We start from the raw sequence: 19,443 nt of genomic DNA on the forward strand, positions 1-19,443 counted from the left end.
TTAGTAGAAGCTTCAGCTTCCTTATCTGTGTGTGGAGAAGGTTCCTACCTCTATCTAAATTAGACAAAGTCTTCAGTGCTAGAAATTCTTAAGGGATGAAATCAATCATTTGCTTTTGACCATTTTAGCCTTCTATTTTTAAGTTGCGAGTTATTCCTCAGAAAGTTGCCAGAGTTCTGGAATTTTACATTAAAAATGATATACTGGCATTTTGAATGCATATCCAGTGCCCCTACAACATCTGGCAGGAAATCAGTCACCAAATGTTTACTAGGTTGAGAAAATGCTAACTGTTGTTCAGGATTACCATTAATTTTTACAAACACTCTAGGAAGTAGATTCAATTACTTTCTGCAAACAATCAAACTCACATACAAAGAAAAAACCCCTGAAATTCACAGTGCTATAGTTCAATCTGTAGTTTATATCTTGGTCTCCCCAAGATAAAAAGAGTTAAGGTTTAGTCCCTAGGGGCATGTCTTTGAGGGACTGTTTTCTTCTTGGCCTCCAGGTAAATGGTTTTGTTCTGCCATGTGCTCCCTTTCATGGACACTCAGGATTCCACCAGAGGCCTGAAAGCTGTGAGGCTACTTGACCATGGACTGGAACCTCTGAAACCATAAACAAAACACACAACACTCTTTTGATTATCTCAGATATTTGAAATAGTGATGGAAAGCTAACTCACAGAGCATGTCATCATCATCCCCAAAACATGTTGCAACAATGATTGGACCCAGGTCTGTCTGACTCTTAGACCTATGCTCTTGAATATATTTAAATAATTTAACTGAGACAGTTATGACTGCAAAACAGATGCAGAAACATGACCAAGGAGGTTTAAAATGCTCAGCCCTTTATTAAGTCTGTTAATAAAGCAGTCCCCAGTCTTAATTTAGATTTTCTTTGTTAGCTAAAGCAAATGTTAGTTCTATGTTAGAATCTGACAAACAAGCTAATTTATCTCACCAACCAGTGCAAAGGTGTTAGTCATCAGGTTCTGAAGTAGAAACTCATTTCTCACCATCTGCACAATTAATGTGCCTGGCACTATGCCTTCAAGAGGCTGAGGGATGTGTGTTCCCTAGTCCCTTATCTGTGGTTTTATTTTTTCAGTTTCAGTTATCTGTGGTCCACCACAGTCCAAAATATATTACCAGAAATAAACAGATAGTAAGTTTTAAATCACTTTTACTACACTGCAGTGTTAAAATTGTTCTATTTTATTAGTTATTCTTGTTAACATCTTACCAATCCCAATTTATAAACTATATCATAGATGTGTAAGTATAAAAAAAAGTCTATAGAGGGTTTAGTACTGTCTGAGGGTTCAGGTGTCCACTGGGAATCATGGACTGTATCCCTCTGGGTGGGGGTGCAGAGTGGGGAGAGGGTATTGTATATGAGGTTCAAGAAGGTGGAAGACTGGTAGTCCCCAAATAGAAATCTATTTCTTGCTAAAAGGATGATACAAAAATATATTTTCATTAGTAGTTACGGATGGTACAGCAAATTAATTTTGGATGGAAGGTACCATCGAATGTAACATATAAACTGCTTTATCTTTTATATACAAATAAAAGAGAGAATTTATTTTCATTTTAAGTTTATTTAACATTTCATCCAGTTGAACTGAAATAATACATTGACTCCAACACTGGCAAGACATCATGTTAATACTGAAATAAAACTGCCAGTCTGTAAATATTTACATTGTAGTTTTTTATATCATATCAATAGAAATATTAATAACTATTTACCTTTACAAGCTTATTGCACTTAATGTGGATTTTTTTTTTCTCCAGAAAAGATATTCCTAAGAGATCAGCGAAGATTGCTAATCTTGGTTCATTTGTTCTTTTTTTTATAAAATATGATTATACAGTTAATATTTCCATAGAAAAGCATTAAGAGTCTGAAGCTTCAATACACAAGTTTCAAAAGACACAGTTCTATAATCATTATGCCTTTGATAACTATGCTTTGTTTAAATCTTCCCGGTGTGTGTAAAATTTTGGTGAGTTTGCCAATCTTCCTACCAGTCATTAAAGTTTTACTTTATGGTTAACATTCTGCAGGGGAGCTACAAATTAGCTAGGGGTTAGGACTGAGAGTAGCTGGGTGGGTCCAGGAGGCCTCAAAAATGTTAGCTTTTAACTGAGTGCATGTTAAGCACCTTACAGAGATCAGCCTTGGATTTCAGACTTTTAAGCACTTTTTAAAGAGAAGCAAAATACATCCAAGGCCAGAATGTCATGGGGAAGCCATTTCGCTTCCAATGATTTGACAGCAAATCTAAATGAGAAGATTCTAGTGGCATCAGGGGAGGCTCAGAGCTTCAGATCCATTAATCCTTTCAGAGAAAAGAGAAACACAAGACACAAGGCACACCAGTTTTTCTTTATGAGGAAATTCAGTCTGGACACATTGTTAGGGAGGGAAAAATGATTCATCAAAACTAAATAGTTTCTAAATATTTTTCACTTACAAATCTCTGAATTACAATGATCTACACTCAGTGAACCAACTGCCTTGCATATGACATTGAAGATCTATAGGCTTGAAACAATGTTACATTAAATATATCACATGTCAAATTATTACAGTGATGTAAACAGTGGTACATGGTTTCATTATTTTCAAACAGGGTGGAATGTAATAAACGACATTCAAGTAAAATTCACTGTTGCTGATTCATAGATGTATTATTTTTGTAACTTTCTGAAAGCCAAGGAGATATATAAGGGTGGGAAGAAAAAGATATGTAGGGAACTGGAACTGTAGCCACACTTCTAAAATTCTAACTAACCAGGTTTACTCAAGTCACACAGCAGTATTATTGAATATACTTCTAAAATTTGACATTTGTAAATTTAGGTAAGTTGATTATTTGATGGAAATAGCTATATAAATTCAGTAACTGCAAGGATGTAAAACAAAATTTAAAAGCTAACCAGGAAAATCCAACAAGTATGGATAGCAGGGAAGGTGCACTGCATTGGTTTATGACTGTGACTTCCAGGAGGACATGAAGGAGCTTTTACTCTACCAAACCAAATCCTCCAGCATCTACTTTGGGCTTGCTCACAGCACAAACTTGAAGCAAATTCCCTTGGTATTTAAATTTTTACATTTGGTCCCAGAGCTTTTGCATTTTCCTAATTCCCTGCTGAGAGCTCCTTGATCTGAAATAGATGTGGGAATGAGATTTATTACTTTGAGCAGATTACCTTTTCCTGACTGATGATCAATAGGTATTTACTGAGGAGCATATGCTGAGCACCTACTCTATACCTAGAAGTGCTTTTTAAATCCCTGGCATAGGGATAGGATATTGTCTTTGAAAAACAGTTACCATAAAAGCTGCAGGAAGGATATTTCTGAAAATCACAACATGATTCAAATGTAAGGGAACCGACAGGTACCAGGCACCCGGCCCACACCAGATGTTGTGTTATAAGTAGTAGCAGCTTTATTCTAAAAGGCTAATGTGAATCTCCAAAAGGTTTTTTAAACTGGGAGAACCCATATTGAACAGGATCTTCCTAATGGACATGGCTTTGCCAGGTTTGCAGGTGGCAGGATTAGCCATTCAGGTGTCTTCCTCTACTTTACAATCCCTTGTTGAAGTACACGCGTCGTAATTCAGGATGACTCTCTTGGATTTTGGCTTGCAACTCAGCCTCCAAGCTTGTCACAGACATGGAGCTGGGGTAAGGGAGAAACGACAGGGTTATTTCATGGGTAGAAGTGAGAACCAGAACCAGAAACTGCAGAGAGAGGTCACTATGGCTGGTGTGATAAAACAGTCCCGTTGGGGAAATGCTTCCTGCAGCTGCAAAATGGGTATCTAGTTTCTTCTGGAAACCCAATTGTCCGGTATAGAAATGCATCACGAGACCCCCACCACCAATTTATATCTCTCCTGCTAAAAGTTCAGACATCTAAAGGTTCAGATATCCCTCACTGTGGGTTAGAATGTATGGTGAAGACACTCAGACATTGCTGAGGTCAAGAAAGCAACCTGTGGCCTGTCCACTTCCAAGGAAAACAATATAAACATTCACTGTTGATGAAGAAAAGTATATGTACTAAGTAAAATATATAACACTAATAACTGGCATGTTCTGTCCACCACGCAATACATGCTTACTGTAAAACTTTTAGAAAAAGCTAAAATGTACCAAAAGAAAAAAAAAAAAGAAAGAAAGAAAGAAAGAAACCACTCATAGTCCCAACCCCGGGAGATAATCAGTTTGGCTTATAAATTTAAAGAATGTATTTGAATGTTTTACAGGGGCAAATATATTAAAGCTTTTTATTATAAATACATGTTTATTAAATACAAGTATAAAGAAAAATTGTTCAGCATGCTTGCTACCAGGAAAATCACTAATATTTGGTTATATAATTATTGTCTTAGAAATATAGTATTTGCCAGGGATTTAGCTCAGTGGTTCTGGCACCTGCCTCCCAAGCGCAAGGACCTGAGTTCGATACCTGGTACCAAAAAACAAACAAAAAATATGGTATTTTATATTTGGTATTTTACATAGTTAAAATGTTAGACAAAGATCCAGGATATAAATTTATATAAAACATGCAATACAAGTAAAAGAAAAATTATGAATATGAAAAAGTATCTTAGGGAAAAAAAACCCACAGTGGCTTTCTAGATCCTGGGACACTGGGTAACTGTGAACTCATGCTGCTGCTGCTGATAATAATGGCTATCACTTACTGATCATTCGTTGGGCCAGTTATGCATTTTAATCCTTATAAGAACTCAGAAAGTCAGGTATTTGGATTATTTTACAGAAAAGGAAACCTGAGAGGCAACTGAGAGGTGAAGCCAGATCTTTCTTGCTCCAAAAAACCATGCTCCTCACTAGTGGTTTAGTATCTACAATTACTATTAACATATTTTAAAGGACTAGTTGATTTTGGAACTGAAGTTATTTAAACCTTATTGACTGAAGAGGAATATTCTCTTTTTTAATCTTCTGGGAGAGTCTGTTTAAAATTGCACCAGTTTGGTTCTTGACAGCTGGGCAAAATTCACCTGCAAAACTATCTGGTTCTTGCATTAAAAGTAGTTTTTTTTTTTTGTACCAGGGATCGAACTCAGGACCTTGTGCTTGCGAGGCAGGAGGCGGAACCACTGAGCTAAATCCCCTGCCTGCATTAAGATGTAGTTTAAATGATGCTTCAACTTCTTTAATGGCTATAAGCCGACTCAGACTTCCTAATTTTTTTTTTTTTTGGTGCCGAGGGTTGAACTCAGGACCTTCCGCTTGCAAAGCAGGCAGCAGAACCACTGAGCTAAATCCCCGGCCAGACTTCTTAATTTTTCAGTTCTGCTTATATCTTTCTAGGAATTTATCTACTTTGAAATTTATATATATATATATGTTGGTGATGTTCTCAACTTTTTAATCTCCGCTGAATCTATATTTATGTGTCTTTTTCATTTATAATACTACTTGTTTCTTGTCTATTTGTTTTAACTTCATCAGAGATTTATTTCATTACTATTTTCAAAGAACTGATCTTGACTGTCAATCCATTACTCTTTGTTAGTCCTGTTTCTTTGCTGTCTGTTTTATGTATTTCTCATCTTATTTCCTTCTTCTTCATCTGGAGTTTATTCTTTTGTTCCTTTTTGTAAACTTAAATTGCACATTTAGTGTATTGATTTTTTAGCCACTCTTCCCTTTCTACCATTTAGACATCTAAAACTATACATTTCTCTCAAAGCAACACATTTATGGCTTCCCACAGATTTTAATAAGGAATGTATTCATTATCACTCATTCATGCGAGAGAATGGATAGTTCTGTATTTATACAGTGAACTATTACACAGCAGTAACAATGAATGAACTATGGCTTCATGCAATAATGTAAATGAAGGGTTTTTCTGTTTTTGTTTCTTGTTTGTTTGTTTGTTTTTTGGTACCGGATTGAACTCAGGTCCTTGCACTTGCGAGGCAGGTGTGGCACCAATCCCCAACCCTAAATGAAGCTTTTGATGTGAATAAAAAGAACAAGTGCTGGAAAAGTGTATCTAGCATGACATCTTTGTCTAAAAGGTCCCAAAAGAAGAAAACTTGTATATGCATAATATTCAGCATTGTAATCAAATCTGCAGGGAAGGTAGGAAGGCAGGTGGCAAGAAGCCTATAAATATATAACTTACTTGTAATATTTTATTCATTGGGTAGTAGATTCAAGGATATTCATTGCATCATTAAGATAAATAAAATACAAATAGATAAATTAGGGTCATACTGGGATCAGTGTGCATAATATGTTATGAACCAAAAAACATTATCAAGCTTAGTTATGCAACTGAGGAACAAGAGTTAAAAAGAAAAAAAACAAAAAAACCAAACAGACATAAGCCAGACCAATAAGTGTTATTTTTAAATAGAGTAAGACGAAAGAGTATTGGTTTCCCAAAAGTAAAGCCATGTACTCTTAGAGAGCTATGACCCTATAATACTAGCAGTTATAGAAAATTTTCATTTCTATACCTAGAGTTTAAGTAAATCATAAAAATAATTGTTAGAAGGAATATATTGTTTCTTTCTCACAGTGCTCAAAAAAAAAATCAAGGGCCAGGTAAGATGCTTCTTTTTGGGTTTTTGTAATCTAAAAATCCTTTTAATCTCAAAATAATAGGTAAAACATTTCTGAAAAACTACTTGGTCTCACATACCATCTTCAGTATTTACATATCCTGTGTCTAGTCCCTGAGTTTCTGCAACAGAACACTTTACCCAAAACCTCTTTTGAAACGCTGGGGCATGAAAGACCACATTTGGGACATGCTGGCCTATGAAAGAAAGAGTAATCCAAAGGCAGGGGACACAGTACCACTAAAACAAAACCAAAAACAACAAACTGCTTCTTGTTTGTTCCTTCATGTAACATTAGGAGAAGCTGGAGACCTAGATTTAGACAAGGTTGACTTAACCCTAGTCAGTCCAGTTTTACATCAAAGCAGAATTAAAGGCAGCTTGTAATAGAACACACATGTACAATAAAGATTTTAAGGAAAAAAACTAAGTAGGAAGAAGAAAAGCAAATATATCAATTACCTAAGCTAGGTACATATAATTGCCATCTGGGGGGCGTGGGGTGGAACTAAATTCTAAAATATCTGTATTATAGTTATACTTGTCAATGGGTTGGCTGACAACACATCATATTTAAATTTTTAGAAGCAAATTTGCAGCAGAGTTAACCTTACTCTTACAAAAGAATACATTTAACAGTAGGTGGTAGAAAAGAGCTGGATAAAGAGAGTTCGAAATTCGACACATGTGAGTCTGATTTCTCCTTTGTTTCTTCCTTTTAGAGACTTTGGCTTCATCACCTTTGAGTCTTAATTTCCCTACCAGTGAAATGGAATAATTACATCTATGTCTTCAGATGGCTTTTAGAATCAAGTCATGAATCACTGTGAAAAGTAAGGAATGCATACCTTTTCTGAGGAAACAGAGCACAACACAGGGGAGTGGCAAACACCAAACTTAAAAAAAGACAAAAAAGACAAGTCAGCATTTTGCATTCCCAAATTTTCAGGTTCTTAGTCTATTTTCCTTTTATAACAATATTTTTTCTGTGTTTAAAGTATTGTATTTCCTTATAAAAATGTGTTGTTTGTGTAAATTTTATTACCTAGGATTCCCAAAATACTGAAAACCACCCCCAATAAAACAACAACAAAATCCTAAGAAATAAAAGAAGTTTAAAAAAGAACCACAGAAATAGCCTTAAATATTTTAAATTTCTCCAAAGATAGTTCACTTTTCTCTAATTACTGAGACCATAAGTTCCAGATGTTCTGGCTTGGTCTCATTTTCAAAACTTCTGTCCCATATTATCCATCCTTTCTCTTACATTTCATAGGCTATATATTTGTTTTAAAAAATTAATTATTTTAATATAAATCTAAGTATAATTTTTCTGTTAATTACCCTGGATTGATCATTACACATAATAGACATATTCTGAATTATCACACATAAATATAGGTACAATTAAAATGATTATACATATACTTTTTTAAAAAGGTAATTTCTTGCTGGCTATGGTAGCCAATGCATATATCCCCAGCTATTTGGGAGGATTGTGAGTTCAAGCCCAGCCTGGGCCTGGGCAACATAGCAAGACTCTTGCCCCCACCAAAAATCATTGAAAAAAAATTAAAAGGTAATTTCTGCTCACCAGAAGCCGACCAATCCGACTTGTATAGGTGCACTCATCCACGGGAACCTCTGTGTTGAGAAACATAGGATTATGAATACCTTCATGAGGGCTCTTAGGGACCTGAACAGAAGAAACCTCTTCATTTTACAAAACCTGAATGCAATGTGGTTAGCGAAACTTGGGGGTAACTTACAATGCGAGTTAATTCTAATTTCCTGCACCCCTTTTTGATCTATAAATGAACACACATGCAAAGATCAAGTGGCTTCCATTTTCTTTGTCCTTGCACATGAAGTGTGATTAAAAATTACAGTGAATAGTTAAAGTTAACACATTACAGTAAAAGACATATTGATATTAATCTCTCTGAAAATACTCCCCCTTATCTTGAACACACTTATTCCAACATTCTTGTCATTTTCTGAAGCAGTTCTGGGAGTCCTCTTTTATAAGTCTTTAGTTGAATTGTTGAGGCTACCCTGATGTCCTGATGTGATTCAAAAGGTTTACCTTTCATGGTCATTTTGGCTTTAGGGAAGAGTCAGAAGTTTCCTAGTGCCAGATAAGGTGGATGAGGATACACTGTAATATTTTCTTTTGACAGAAATTGCCATAAATGTAAACTGTAAAGTGCTTCAGAAAGTGGCAAGAACAATGGGACAAGTATGTTCAAAGCAAGGGGTGGGTATTTTAGGGGAATTAATGACAATGTGTTTTTTACTGTAATAAATTTTAAAAATATACACATTCTCTGTATTTTTTTGATCACACCTTATAATCTGAGTGCTGCTTATATATACAGAAGGGTAGAGAAGTAGCTATCACCTAATTATAATTTATCTCCTGGCTAGGGAGGCAGAATAGCCTGCTGCCAAAGTTTAAAGGCAAATGAACCTACATCCAAATTCTATTCTAGCAGTTACTTCCTGATTGTGGGGAAAAAGTAGGGAGAGTCTAACACCTCAAAGCCTTAGTTTCTTTGTTATGCTACAAAATGAGTGCCCTAACAACTTCTTCAAAGTGTGTGAGAACATTCACAGAACACTTAGAACAAAGCAGAAACTCAAGAAGCATTTACCATCTCTCACCCCCTTTGCACTCCTCTGCACTTGATCTTTCCTGGTTTTAGTTGCTGTCAGTATGGTTAAAATTATTTCTGGCACAAGTTTTTCATGCTAGTCATTTTTTAAATTTTTTATTGGTACCGGGGATAGAACCTGGGACCTTGTGCTTGCGAGGCAGGCAGTGGAACCACTGAGCTAAATCCCTGGCCCTGTCATTTTTTTTTTTTAATTGAAAGGAATGAGTTTGTTGGTCTTTTGGAAAATAAATATGCTTAGATTTTTAGGTTTTAAAAAGAGGTGGGAGCAAAATAAATAATACAAAGAACAAAGAGATCATAGGGTTATTTAATAAGACCACAAAAATAGTTGCAACCAAATTATGAACTGGTTGTAATGGATTCAGCCAACTTAGTAAACAGTCAGCGCAAGCAGTAACAAGATAACGTGTAGGAGAGGCATACCCTAGTCCCCCAGGAGACTCCTCTGGACAAAACGAACATCAGGAGTGTCAACGTAAAAGGAGAAAGGTAAGGACTGAAGAGGAAAGAAGAAATATCATCAAGAAGACATCAGTCCACATAGGTTATGCAGGGAACCCAACCCCTAAGAGATAAAAAGAGGAAAATACAGCCATGTGTCACTTAACAACAGGAAGCACTGAGAAATGCATCATTAGGTGACTATGTCTTTGTGTAAGCACACATCAGAGTATGCTTATGCACACCAGAATGGCTATGACACTACTGATAATCTTATGGGACTATCATCATCGGCTGAAATGTCATTATGCAACACACGACTGTGCTATATCTTGGACAACTGACTATCTGATGAAAGGTTTTCTAAGAAGCTGGTAAATTCTTGCCTAAGATCTTCCTGGACAGGTGAGAAATGGGCTGGTACGCAGCCTTGGCGATGGGCAGGCAAGCTAAGTACTGAATGAGACCCTGTGGGTAGATGAACGTGAGCCAGTGAGACCAGCCTCCTCATTTCAAGTGGACTCTCATTGCAGGAAACTAGGCTATCCTGTTATCCAAAAGGGAGCATCTGTGTGTCACCCCAGGGATGGACATGTACAAACTAAATACTGACTGTGGCTCATGCAATGGATTTTAGAGGGAGGACTCCTTGTAAAGTCAGGGATCCTGGAGAAATCCAAGTTATCCTGTAAAACCCAAACTGATCCCTTTTCCTGACTCCTCCAGCACCTCATCCTGTCTAATTCACCCTTATTTCTCAAACAGAACTTACTCTTACACCAAATGAGTGAGCTGTAGATGTTTGGTCTTTCTCTAAGAATTCACAGCTAAAGGTAAGGCCATGTCCTACTTAACAGAACTATACAAATACATAGAGGATACTTTAAATAACAAGTTCAAATGAATTAAAGATAGTAATCCTAAGTTAAAATCATATATACATATTATATTCAATAAAGTGTTAAAGTTAATATGACTCTAAATTCTTTTCCCCAATGATCTTGTCCCAATAGCTCACTGACAGTCAACTGCACATATTTCATGAGTACAATGTAAATTCTAACATATGTATACAGCTATGAAACCATTACCACAATCCAAATAATAAACATGACCATCACTTCAGATATTTTCCCTATTTATTGCACCCTTTCACAATTTGCCCCTCTTCTCTAAACCCTACACTCTCTTCCCTGGTTGCCTCTGATCTACTTTATGTCACTATATATGAGCTATGTCATTATATATGAGCTTACATTTCTAGGGTTTTGTAGACAGCATCTACTCTTTTACATAATTACTTTGGAAATTCATTCATATCAGTAATTCATCAGTCTTTATTGTTGGCTTAAGCATTCAATTATATAGATATATTACAATGTGTTTACTGAAGAACATTTGGATTGTTTCCAGTTTTTAAGGCAGCTATGAACCTTTTTTGGGGTCACACTGGGGACTGAACTCAGGACCTTTGAATTGAGCTACATCCCCAGACCTTTTTTATATTTTTAATTTTGAGACAGGCTCTTGCTAAATTACCAAGTTGTCCAGGGTGGGTGCAAACTTATGATCCTCCTGCCCTAACCGTGCCGAGTGTTGGGGTAACAGGTGTGTACTGCCATACATCTTTTATGGATATGTGCTTCCACTTCTCCTAGGTAAACACCTACGTGGAAAATAGCTGGCATATGTAGCATATGTCTAATTTTGTAAGAAACTGCCAAACTTTTTCTTCTTTATTAGTCCATGTTTGGAGTACACAATGAATACATTCATTGTGGAGCTGGTACACGTACATGACACAGCTTTTTCTTAATGCTCCCCCAACATCTCTTGGTCTTCTTCCTATTTGTAAAAGAGCTATCTCCCTGTTTCCTATTGTCTATTTTTATTTTCTTCTTTATTTATACTTTGGGTTTCTCATATAAGAGAAACCATACAATATTTAAGCCGTGTGTCCGATTTATTTGACTTAACATAATGTATTCAAGGTATCTCCATGACCCAAATACTTTATTACATAAGCAAGGATAAAAATCACATGAGTATGAATAGATCCAGAAAAAACTTTTGACAAAATCCAATATCCATTCATGACAAAACTTTTTTTTTTTTTTTTTGGTACCAGGGATCAAACTCGGGACCTTGCACTTGCAAAGTAGGCGCCGGAACCACTGAGCTAAATCCCCGGCCCTATGACAGAACTTTTAAGACAGTAGGTACCTCCCCCAGTGCTTGGGAGGCTAAGGCAGGAGGATTGCCACAAGTTCAAGGCCAGCTTGAACTACACAGCAAGACCCTGCCTCAAAAAGAAAGAAAGAAAGAAAGAAAAGAAAAGAAAAGAAAAGAAAAGAAAAGAAAAGAAAAGAAAAAACTATTCTTCAAGAAAACTGTTCACAGAAACACCAATGACGTTAGGCAGTGAACTTTTTGGTTAGCTGCAAAAATTTCCATGAGTCATCTGCCCAAAGCTGGTGCCTTTCTCCAGTGTTCTACTTGGGAAAAGATAAGGCAGGAGTGGGGGTAAGGATGATTCATACCAAATGCTCCCTGTGCATCACCATTTCAAAGAGCTCAGAATGTTCAATTAGTCTCAAGTTTACAGAGGAGCTGCGTCATCTGCAAGGTGAAAGCCCAGAGAGGCCCATCCTTGTGGAGGAGGCAGCTCTGGCCATGAGGGGTGGTGAGTCCTGTGCAGGCAATGCCCACATGGGCAGCATCTGCTGCTGAGGAAATCATTTCTGGAGCCTTTGTGAAGGATGCATAGCTCAGCCCACTTTTTCTAGCAATATGTGAAAATGCCCTGAACATTGGAAAGTATTTATGGATACCGATATAAACAGTCTTCATGTATGTTTTAATAATGGTTATACTATCTCTATGTGGGAAAAATGTAATATTAAATGGAACAGCAACCCTGAACTTGGGAGTGGCAGGTCTGTGTGGCCACAACACTCAGGCATTAATTTGTCAAAGTCATATCTTGCATTGAAACCTGGAGGACAGTTACAACCAGATCCCCTACAGCTAGGCACCTGGACCAATCCTTGAGCTGCTCTCACCACCTCTTTTGACCTTGCTAAAAGAGATCTAAAACCAGTGCCTTAGAGGTGGGGATGGGGCAGGTAGATGTCCTTTGTGGGAAGAGGAAATGAGGAGCAAGCTTCCAAATTATTATGGAAGGGTGTGATAACAAGCCAAACTAAAAACCACAAATCAAGATAAGGGTGGGGTGGAAGAAGATATTTACTCATCTTTTTAATTATGTAAAAACCTAGGGCAATGTGGACATGCAGGCTAAGATGCTTGTATCTTTTGACAGCTCCTTCCTTATGAGAAAGTACCAGAGTATATGCCAGAAGGGCAATAATTTGATGTCTGTAAAGTCAGATTCATCAGATGGGTCACTTAGCACTCTACTGTTATAATGAATCATGTTGATAATACTCTTTCTAATGTTCACTTCATAGATTTTCTCCCTCAAAGACTGAATCAGTTCTTCTAAGTCAAGGATGGACAAAGGAAGGTGTGTGAGTCCTCCCTCCCCCTGATTATCTGTAGCAGAGATGTCAAAGTTGATAGATTTCAGATGATTCCATCATTTGGTAGTTTTTAGATATAATCACTGTGTCAGTACATAATCTATCCCTCATAGTTTTACTTTTATTTAGTTTTTGGTGTTATTGAGACAGGGTCTCACTATGTCGCTCAGGCTAGGCTTGAACTATGTAGCCCAGGCTGGCCTCAAACTTGCAGTGATTCTCCTGCCTCAGCATCCTGAGTGCTGGGACTACAGGTTGTGTAACCACACCCAGGCCCTTAGTAGTTTTAAATAATTAATCTTTCCAAAACTTTAAACCAGAAAGAGACCTCAGTAAAAACTTTCATGAATCCTGAAAATAGAAATTTCTTAAAGTAAAATGTCAATATGATTATAGCAGGGGATTTCAATACCTCACTCTTACAAATAGGTCACCAGACTAAAATTCAGCAAAGAAATATCAGAGCTGAATCAAACCATCAAACAAAGGGACTTAATTGACATGTAATTTTATCCAACAAGAGCAGAATACGTATTCCTCTTAGCAGCACACAGAATTTTCTCTAAACAGACCATACCTTAGGCCATAAAGCATGCTTAAATAAAAAAAATCGAAACAATCTCTTGCAACCTATTAGATCATAATGGAATGAAACTAGAAATCAACAGCAAAAAAATTCACAGAAATTATATAAACACTTGCAGATTAATTACTATACTCTCGAACAATCAAGAGGTCAAAGAAGAAATCAGGGAAGAAATTCAATGACAATCTCAGCAAATATATTTATGGGACACAATGAAGACAGTTCTAAGAGGGAAAGTTTATAGCTATGAATGCACGCATTAGAAAAATAGAGCAATTCTAAATAAATAACTTAATGATGCATCTCAAGGTCCTAGAAAAAAAAGAGCAATCCATATCCAAAACTTGTAGAAGGAAAGAAATTATAAAGATCAGAGTGAAAATCAATGAAATTGAGACAAACAAAACAAAACAAAAAACCTCCAAGGGATTAATGAAGCAAAGACTTGGTTTTTTGAAAGGACAGATTACAGTCGTTTATGACAAACCCACAGCCAACATCACACTAACCAGGGAAAAACTGAAAACGTTCTAAAATCAGGTACAAGACAAGGTGTCCATTCTTACCACTGCTGTTACATATAGTACTCAACTTTAGCCAGAGCAATCAAGTAAGAGAAATAAAAGGGCTATGAATAGGAAAGGAATCAAATTATCCTTATTTGCAAATGATATGATCCTTTACATAGAAGACCCAAAATACTCCACCAGTATAAACATGGGTGCACATATATCACTGTGGCATGATGCTTTTAATTCTTTTGGAAGATAACCAGAAGGGGAATAGCTGGGTCAAAGGGGACCTCTAGTCCTAGTTTTTTGAGGAATCTCCACACTAATTTCCACAGTGGTTGCATCACTCTACACTCCCACCAACAGTGGAATTGGGTTCCTTTACCCCACAGGCCCTCCAGGATTTGTTATTGGTTGATTTCTTGATAGCAGCCATTCTTTCTGGGGTGAGGTGGAATCTCAGCATTGCTTTAATTTGCATCTCTCAAATGACCACTGATGTTGAACATTTTTCACGTATTTATTTGCTGTTTCTATTTTTTCATCTGACAAGTGTGTATTCATCTCAGATGCCCATTTTTAAATTTTTTTAATCATTAGATGTGATAACCAAAGAAAATATACATCAGAGCCCTAAATTCAGTAGTTCACAAAACTACTATTCCAAATTATTTTTTTTATTCCTGATGTATTGGATGGTGACATATAAACATATTCTAAATTTACACTATCTTTTAATTGTTACCTAACTAGGCATACAATGACTGAGTGTATTACTGAGTTGTAACCTCACAATACCAGCACTCTTCATTTACAAAAGCTTTTACAAATCTCTGGGATGAGAAATAAAATGTTTCCAGAAACTCCTTTTTGCTTACATAAGTACATAAGAGAAACTGACCTTCAAATTCTTTACTTGCTATTTATATAGAACATACTCTGTATCATTTGAAGTCTGAAAAGGGAATTAAAGTGACTGAGAAAATGACAGTAGAAGTGGGGCTTACCTTTAAAAAAGCTTTCTTTTCCAAAGTGTTCATGATAAATGGAGGGATGGCTAGAAGTAAAGATAGATCCACTTAAATCTTTGTTTAATTTCATTTTCAGCTCATTTTTTTTTCAATAGTTTGATAGAAAGCTTACATCACTTTAAGGTGATTTTTACACTGGCAGAGTAAAAACAGTTTGTAGTAATTCTTTAAATTATTAAATTTATTGATCATCACACTGTGTACATGTATCAAAATATCATAGTGTACCTCATACATTTGTCTAATTAAACTGATAATAAATTAAATATATATCAATAAATTTAAATTTATTAAATTAAAAACTAGTTGCATCTTCCAGATTTCTGCCTAAGCAATGTAAAAGCCACAGAGTTTTATAATCTTCAACAGAATTCTACACATAACTTTGAACAGGCAACAGTGCAAGCATCAGAAACTTTCTCCCTCATATTAAACCAAAGGTGACTTTCCCTGGGTGTCTATCATGCATGGAGAACACGTAAAAAGTCTTGCTTTAGTACATGCTAGACCACCTACTAGCTGGATAATGCTGGAAAAGTTAGGAAACTTCTCTAAATCTCAATTTTCTGTTTTTTCCAGCTATAAAATGGGGAACATTATATTAAATTGGCTATGATGTTTGGACAAGACAATGCATGTGAAATGCCTGGTATGTGGTAGGCAGCTTTAGTTCATTAATTTACGGAAAGATTGAGTTTCTTCTCTGGGGACTAAATAGTGCTTAAAATAGCAACATTACTGGAAATGGAGTTGTTGGGCTGGTGGGACTCCAAGAGTGACATTTCAAAAATGGGAAAGACTCAAATCAAAAACAAATGTAGAGAGGAGTTGCAATATTGTTTGCAGTAAATTTGGAAATCAGGGCTCTGTAGTGACACCAGGGTGAGCTCCAGAGCCTCCTTTTAGGTAGACAAGCATCTTGTTCTGAGATCTGGGCACAATTTGCCTACATTGCAGGACTGTGGCTTGCTAGACACCCCCACAGAACACACAGGGACACCGAGGGGTTCCATTGTTAAATCGGATAACACTGATCTCCCCTCAATTATCTGGGATGCAAATACAGCCATCCCTTGTTCCTCAGTGTCCAAGGAGCATTGGTTTCAGGAACCCTCGTGGATATTATAATCTGTGCATGTTCACATCCCTTATATAAATGCTGCAGCATTTGCATCTACAGTAACCTACACACATTCTCCCATATACTTCAAATCATTTCTACATTACACAGTATATAATAAATAATGCCTAATACAGTGTAAATGCTATGTAATAGTTGTGCTAAAAGGCTGTATATGTTTGGCATAGATGTGATTTTTAAAAAAATCTCTGTGGGTAGTTGAAGCCATGGATGCTGAACTGTGGAGACTGTAGGAGGGAGGGCTGTAGGAAATGCAGTTTTCCTTCGTGCATGTTTCTTCAACTTTTGTTGCCTACTCTTACTCGTCTACTAGTGAGCATTCACAATGTCAAAAGGAATTTAAAAACAGCCACAACTTCATTTGAGAACTTCCTTTTAATAGCCAAGTGCTGTTAGCATGTAGCTTAGGTGACCAAGTTAAGCATATTAATTTTTAAATTTATTTTTCCCCTGAAAATAGCATTATAACTCCTAGTTATAATATGTGTCTCAGAACCATCTCTAGGCTACTGGTCTGAAGATAGCTTTAAGCAACCTTGTGGGTCGCTAAGAGATTGTCAGAGAAATTATAAATAAAAGGCAGCTTTTCCATCTCTGGTCATGCTGGCTTCAAGCCCCATGGAGAAAACTGAGAAGTCCCCTGGCACACATTTAGCTCTTCTACGGATTTCTATTTGCTCTGTGTTCCAAGGGTTTCTGATTGCTACAAATAAATCTTCAGTAGAAATTATTTCTCTCTATGGACTTTTGGAAGTTTGTTTCAAGATTTGTAAAGATCAAGATCCTCCTTTGCAAATTCTCATTACCTCTACTGCATCCTCTAGTCTGGTCCCACTAGCCGTGATCTCTTGCCTGGAGTGCTGAGTACTGAGTACTGAGTCAGCCTCTTGAATGGTTTCCATGCAACATCCTGCACCCCTCCAGTCTGTTCTTACATAGCAGTCAGAGGCATGCATGCAGGTAAAACCCAAGTTGGATTATGCCACTCCTGAGCTCAAAACTCTGCATGGTTTCCTACCCCTCAGACTAAAAGCCATAGCTTGAAATGCCTAAGCAACCACCCAACTGCTCTCCAGGCTCTCGGCCTCCTTTCTGTGGCTCCCTATCTCCCCTCTACCCCAGCTACACCTTCCTCCCTGCCAAGTCCCTAACACAAGATATGAGCTCCTGCAGCCCCGTGGCTACTGTCTCTGCCCAGAATATTGCTTCTATTTGTCTCACGCCTTCATCTCCACCCAGTCTTCTTCTAGGCCGCCCTTCCAACTTCTCAACATTTCTTTTCCCCTCAGTCTTTATTGCCATTCCACATATAGGTTAAGCATCCCTAATTAGAAAATCTGAAATCCAAAGTGCTCTGAAATCAGAAACTTTCTGAGCACTAAAGATGCCACAGTGAAAATTTTACACTTGACTCATGTGACAAGTCAGTAAAAATGCAGACATGTAATATACAATTTATTCAACATCATCAAGGGGAACAAAGTCCCCCACATCCTCCTTCAGCTGCAATAAACAAACTTTGTTTCATGTACATGATTATTAAAAAAATGCATAAAATTATCTTCAGGTTATATATACATGGTATATATGAAACAAATAAATTTCATGTTTAAACTTAGGTCTCATTCCCAAGATAGCTCATGATGTATATGCAAATATAAAACCAAAACAAACCTAAATTGAAAACACTTCTGGTCCAAAGCATTCTGGATAAGGGATATTAAACTTCAACTATACTTTTATTTTCTTATTTATCTTCACCTCCCTCACTGTAAGGTAATTTTCATAAAGGGGAATGACTTTTTGTTGTTGTTTACTGATCCACAAAAGCTTGTTCAGCTTAGACTTATGGACTAAATGAATGGATGAGCAAATTGCACTAACCCATGCCTGGGGCTGCCATGAGAATCCTGGAGATGACGACTTGTGTGATGGCTTGTTTCGCAGCATTTGCTGATTCACCCAAACGGTTCCCATTTTCATCGGTGATGGGAATGCCAACTTTGAGTTCCCTGCAGAGCAAAACACATGTGAAAGAGTTCACAGATACCTTCATCCAATGTCTTGAAATAGCACTGTGTTGGGAAAGAGCCAGTCCCTACTTCATCCTGCACCCCCTCAAATGTCATTTTTGGCACTGACAAGTCTATTTTTAAAAACCATGAATAAGTTCAATCCTCCTGTGATAGACACACAAGTAAAATCACACTAGTATGCTTTTTTAAAAAAGGGTGTACCTTTTCAATAACAATAGGATCTGAAGGGTAGATATGCTAATTTAAGGATAAGGCTAACTTCTATGTTCATGTACAAATTTGAGGAACTTTCTAAGTCAGAAATAGATATAACACATGATGCTATCATCATGTCAACTAATTGTACTGACATAGAAATAGTCTTAAACATGGCCCTACTGAGTATTTATTAACTGTAGTTACTAACCCAGTAAGGATAATTCTTACTGTTACCCCAGTTTTTCATGATCAATTCCAAAATGCTTTCTCTTCTTTCTTTTGCTTCAATTTTTTTTTTGCCAGTTTTAACAAAATACTTTCAAAGATACAGATTAATAAAAAAGCCCCAAAAGAAAAGTCCACAGGGGAAAAAGGAACCTATTTTAGAGAATAAACTTTTCAGAGAACTTCCTTGCTGAATTCAAGCACAAATCAGTATAAGCTAGACAGATTTTTGAAACTTTTTATTATACTGAAGTAGATAGATGATTCTAAACCACCACACTCAGTAGCCTGCTTCAGTAATGAGCACTGCATCACCAAGCTTCTTGTATCAATGGGGCCACCCTCACCTTCAACCCTGGGTTACTCTGATGAAAATATGATTCTATAAATTTCCTCTGTACATATTAATACAA

General features: G+C 36.8%; 1 protein-coding gene across 5 annotated transcripts in view; it reads right to left on the reverse strand.

The window, feature by feature from the left end:
* Positions 1 to 275: 275 nt before the first annotated feature.
* The window catches only part of Sfxn1 (sideroflexin 1), a 47,506-nt gene continuing 28,338 nt past the window's right edge, over positions 276 to 19,443 (reverse strand). For 4 of the 5 annotated variants that reach the window (XM_004836356.4, XM_004836355.4, XM_004836357.4 and 1 more), the window contains exons 7-11: positions 18,456 to 18,583; positions 15,407 to 15,456; positions 8,235 to 8,284; positions 7,489 to 7,536; positions 1,590 to 3,708 (exon numbers count right to left, since the gene is read on the reverse strand). In XM_004836356.4, the coding sequence (XP_004836413.1) occupies positions 3,612 to 3,708; positions 7,489 to 7,536; positions 8,235 to 8,284; positions 15,407 to 15,456; positions 18,456 to 18,583 (373 nt within the window). In that variant the 3' untranslated portion in view covers positions 1,590 to 3,611. Of the gene's footprint in view, positions 612 to 1,589; positions 3,709 to 7,488; positions 7,537 to 8,234; positions 8,285 to 15,406; positions 15,457 to 18,455; positions 18,584 to 19,443 lie in introns of those variants that run through there. The other variant, XM_004836358.4, reaches the window with a different exon arrangement.

Source organism: Heterocephalus glaber, unplaced genomic scaffold (genome assembly GCF_053883595.1).
Source record: "Heterocephalus glaber isolate CG9 unplaced genomic scaffold, H.glaber_assembly_v1.0 deba00001606, whole genome shotgun sequence".
Lineage (NCBI taxonomy): Eukaryota > Metazoa > Chordata > Mammalia > Rodentia > Bathyergidae > Heterocephalus > Heterocephalus glaber.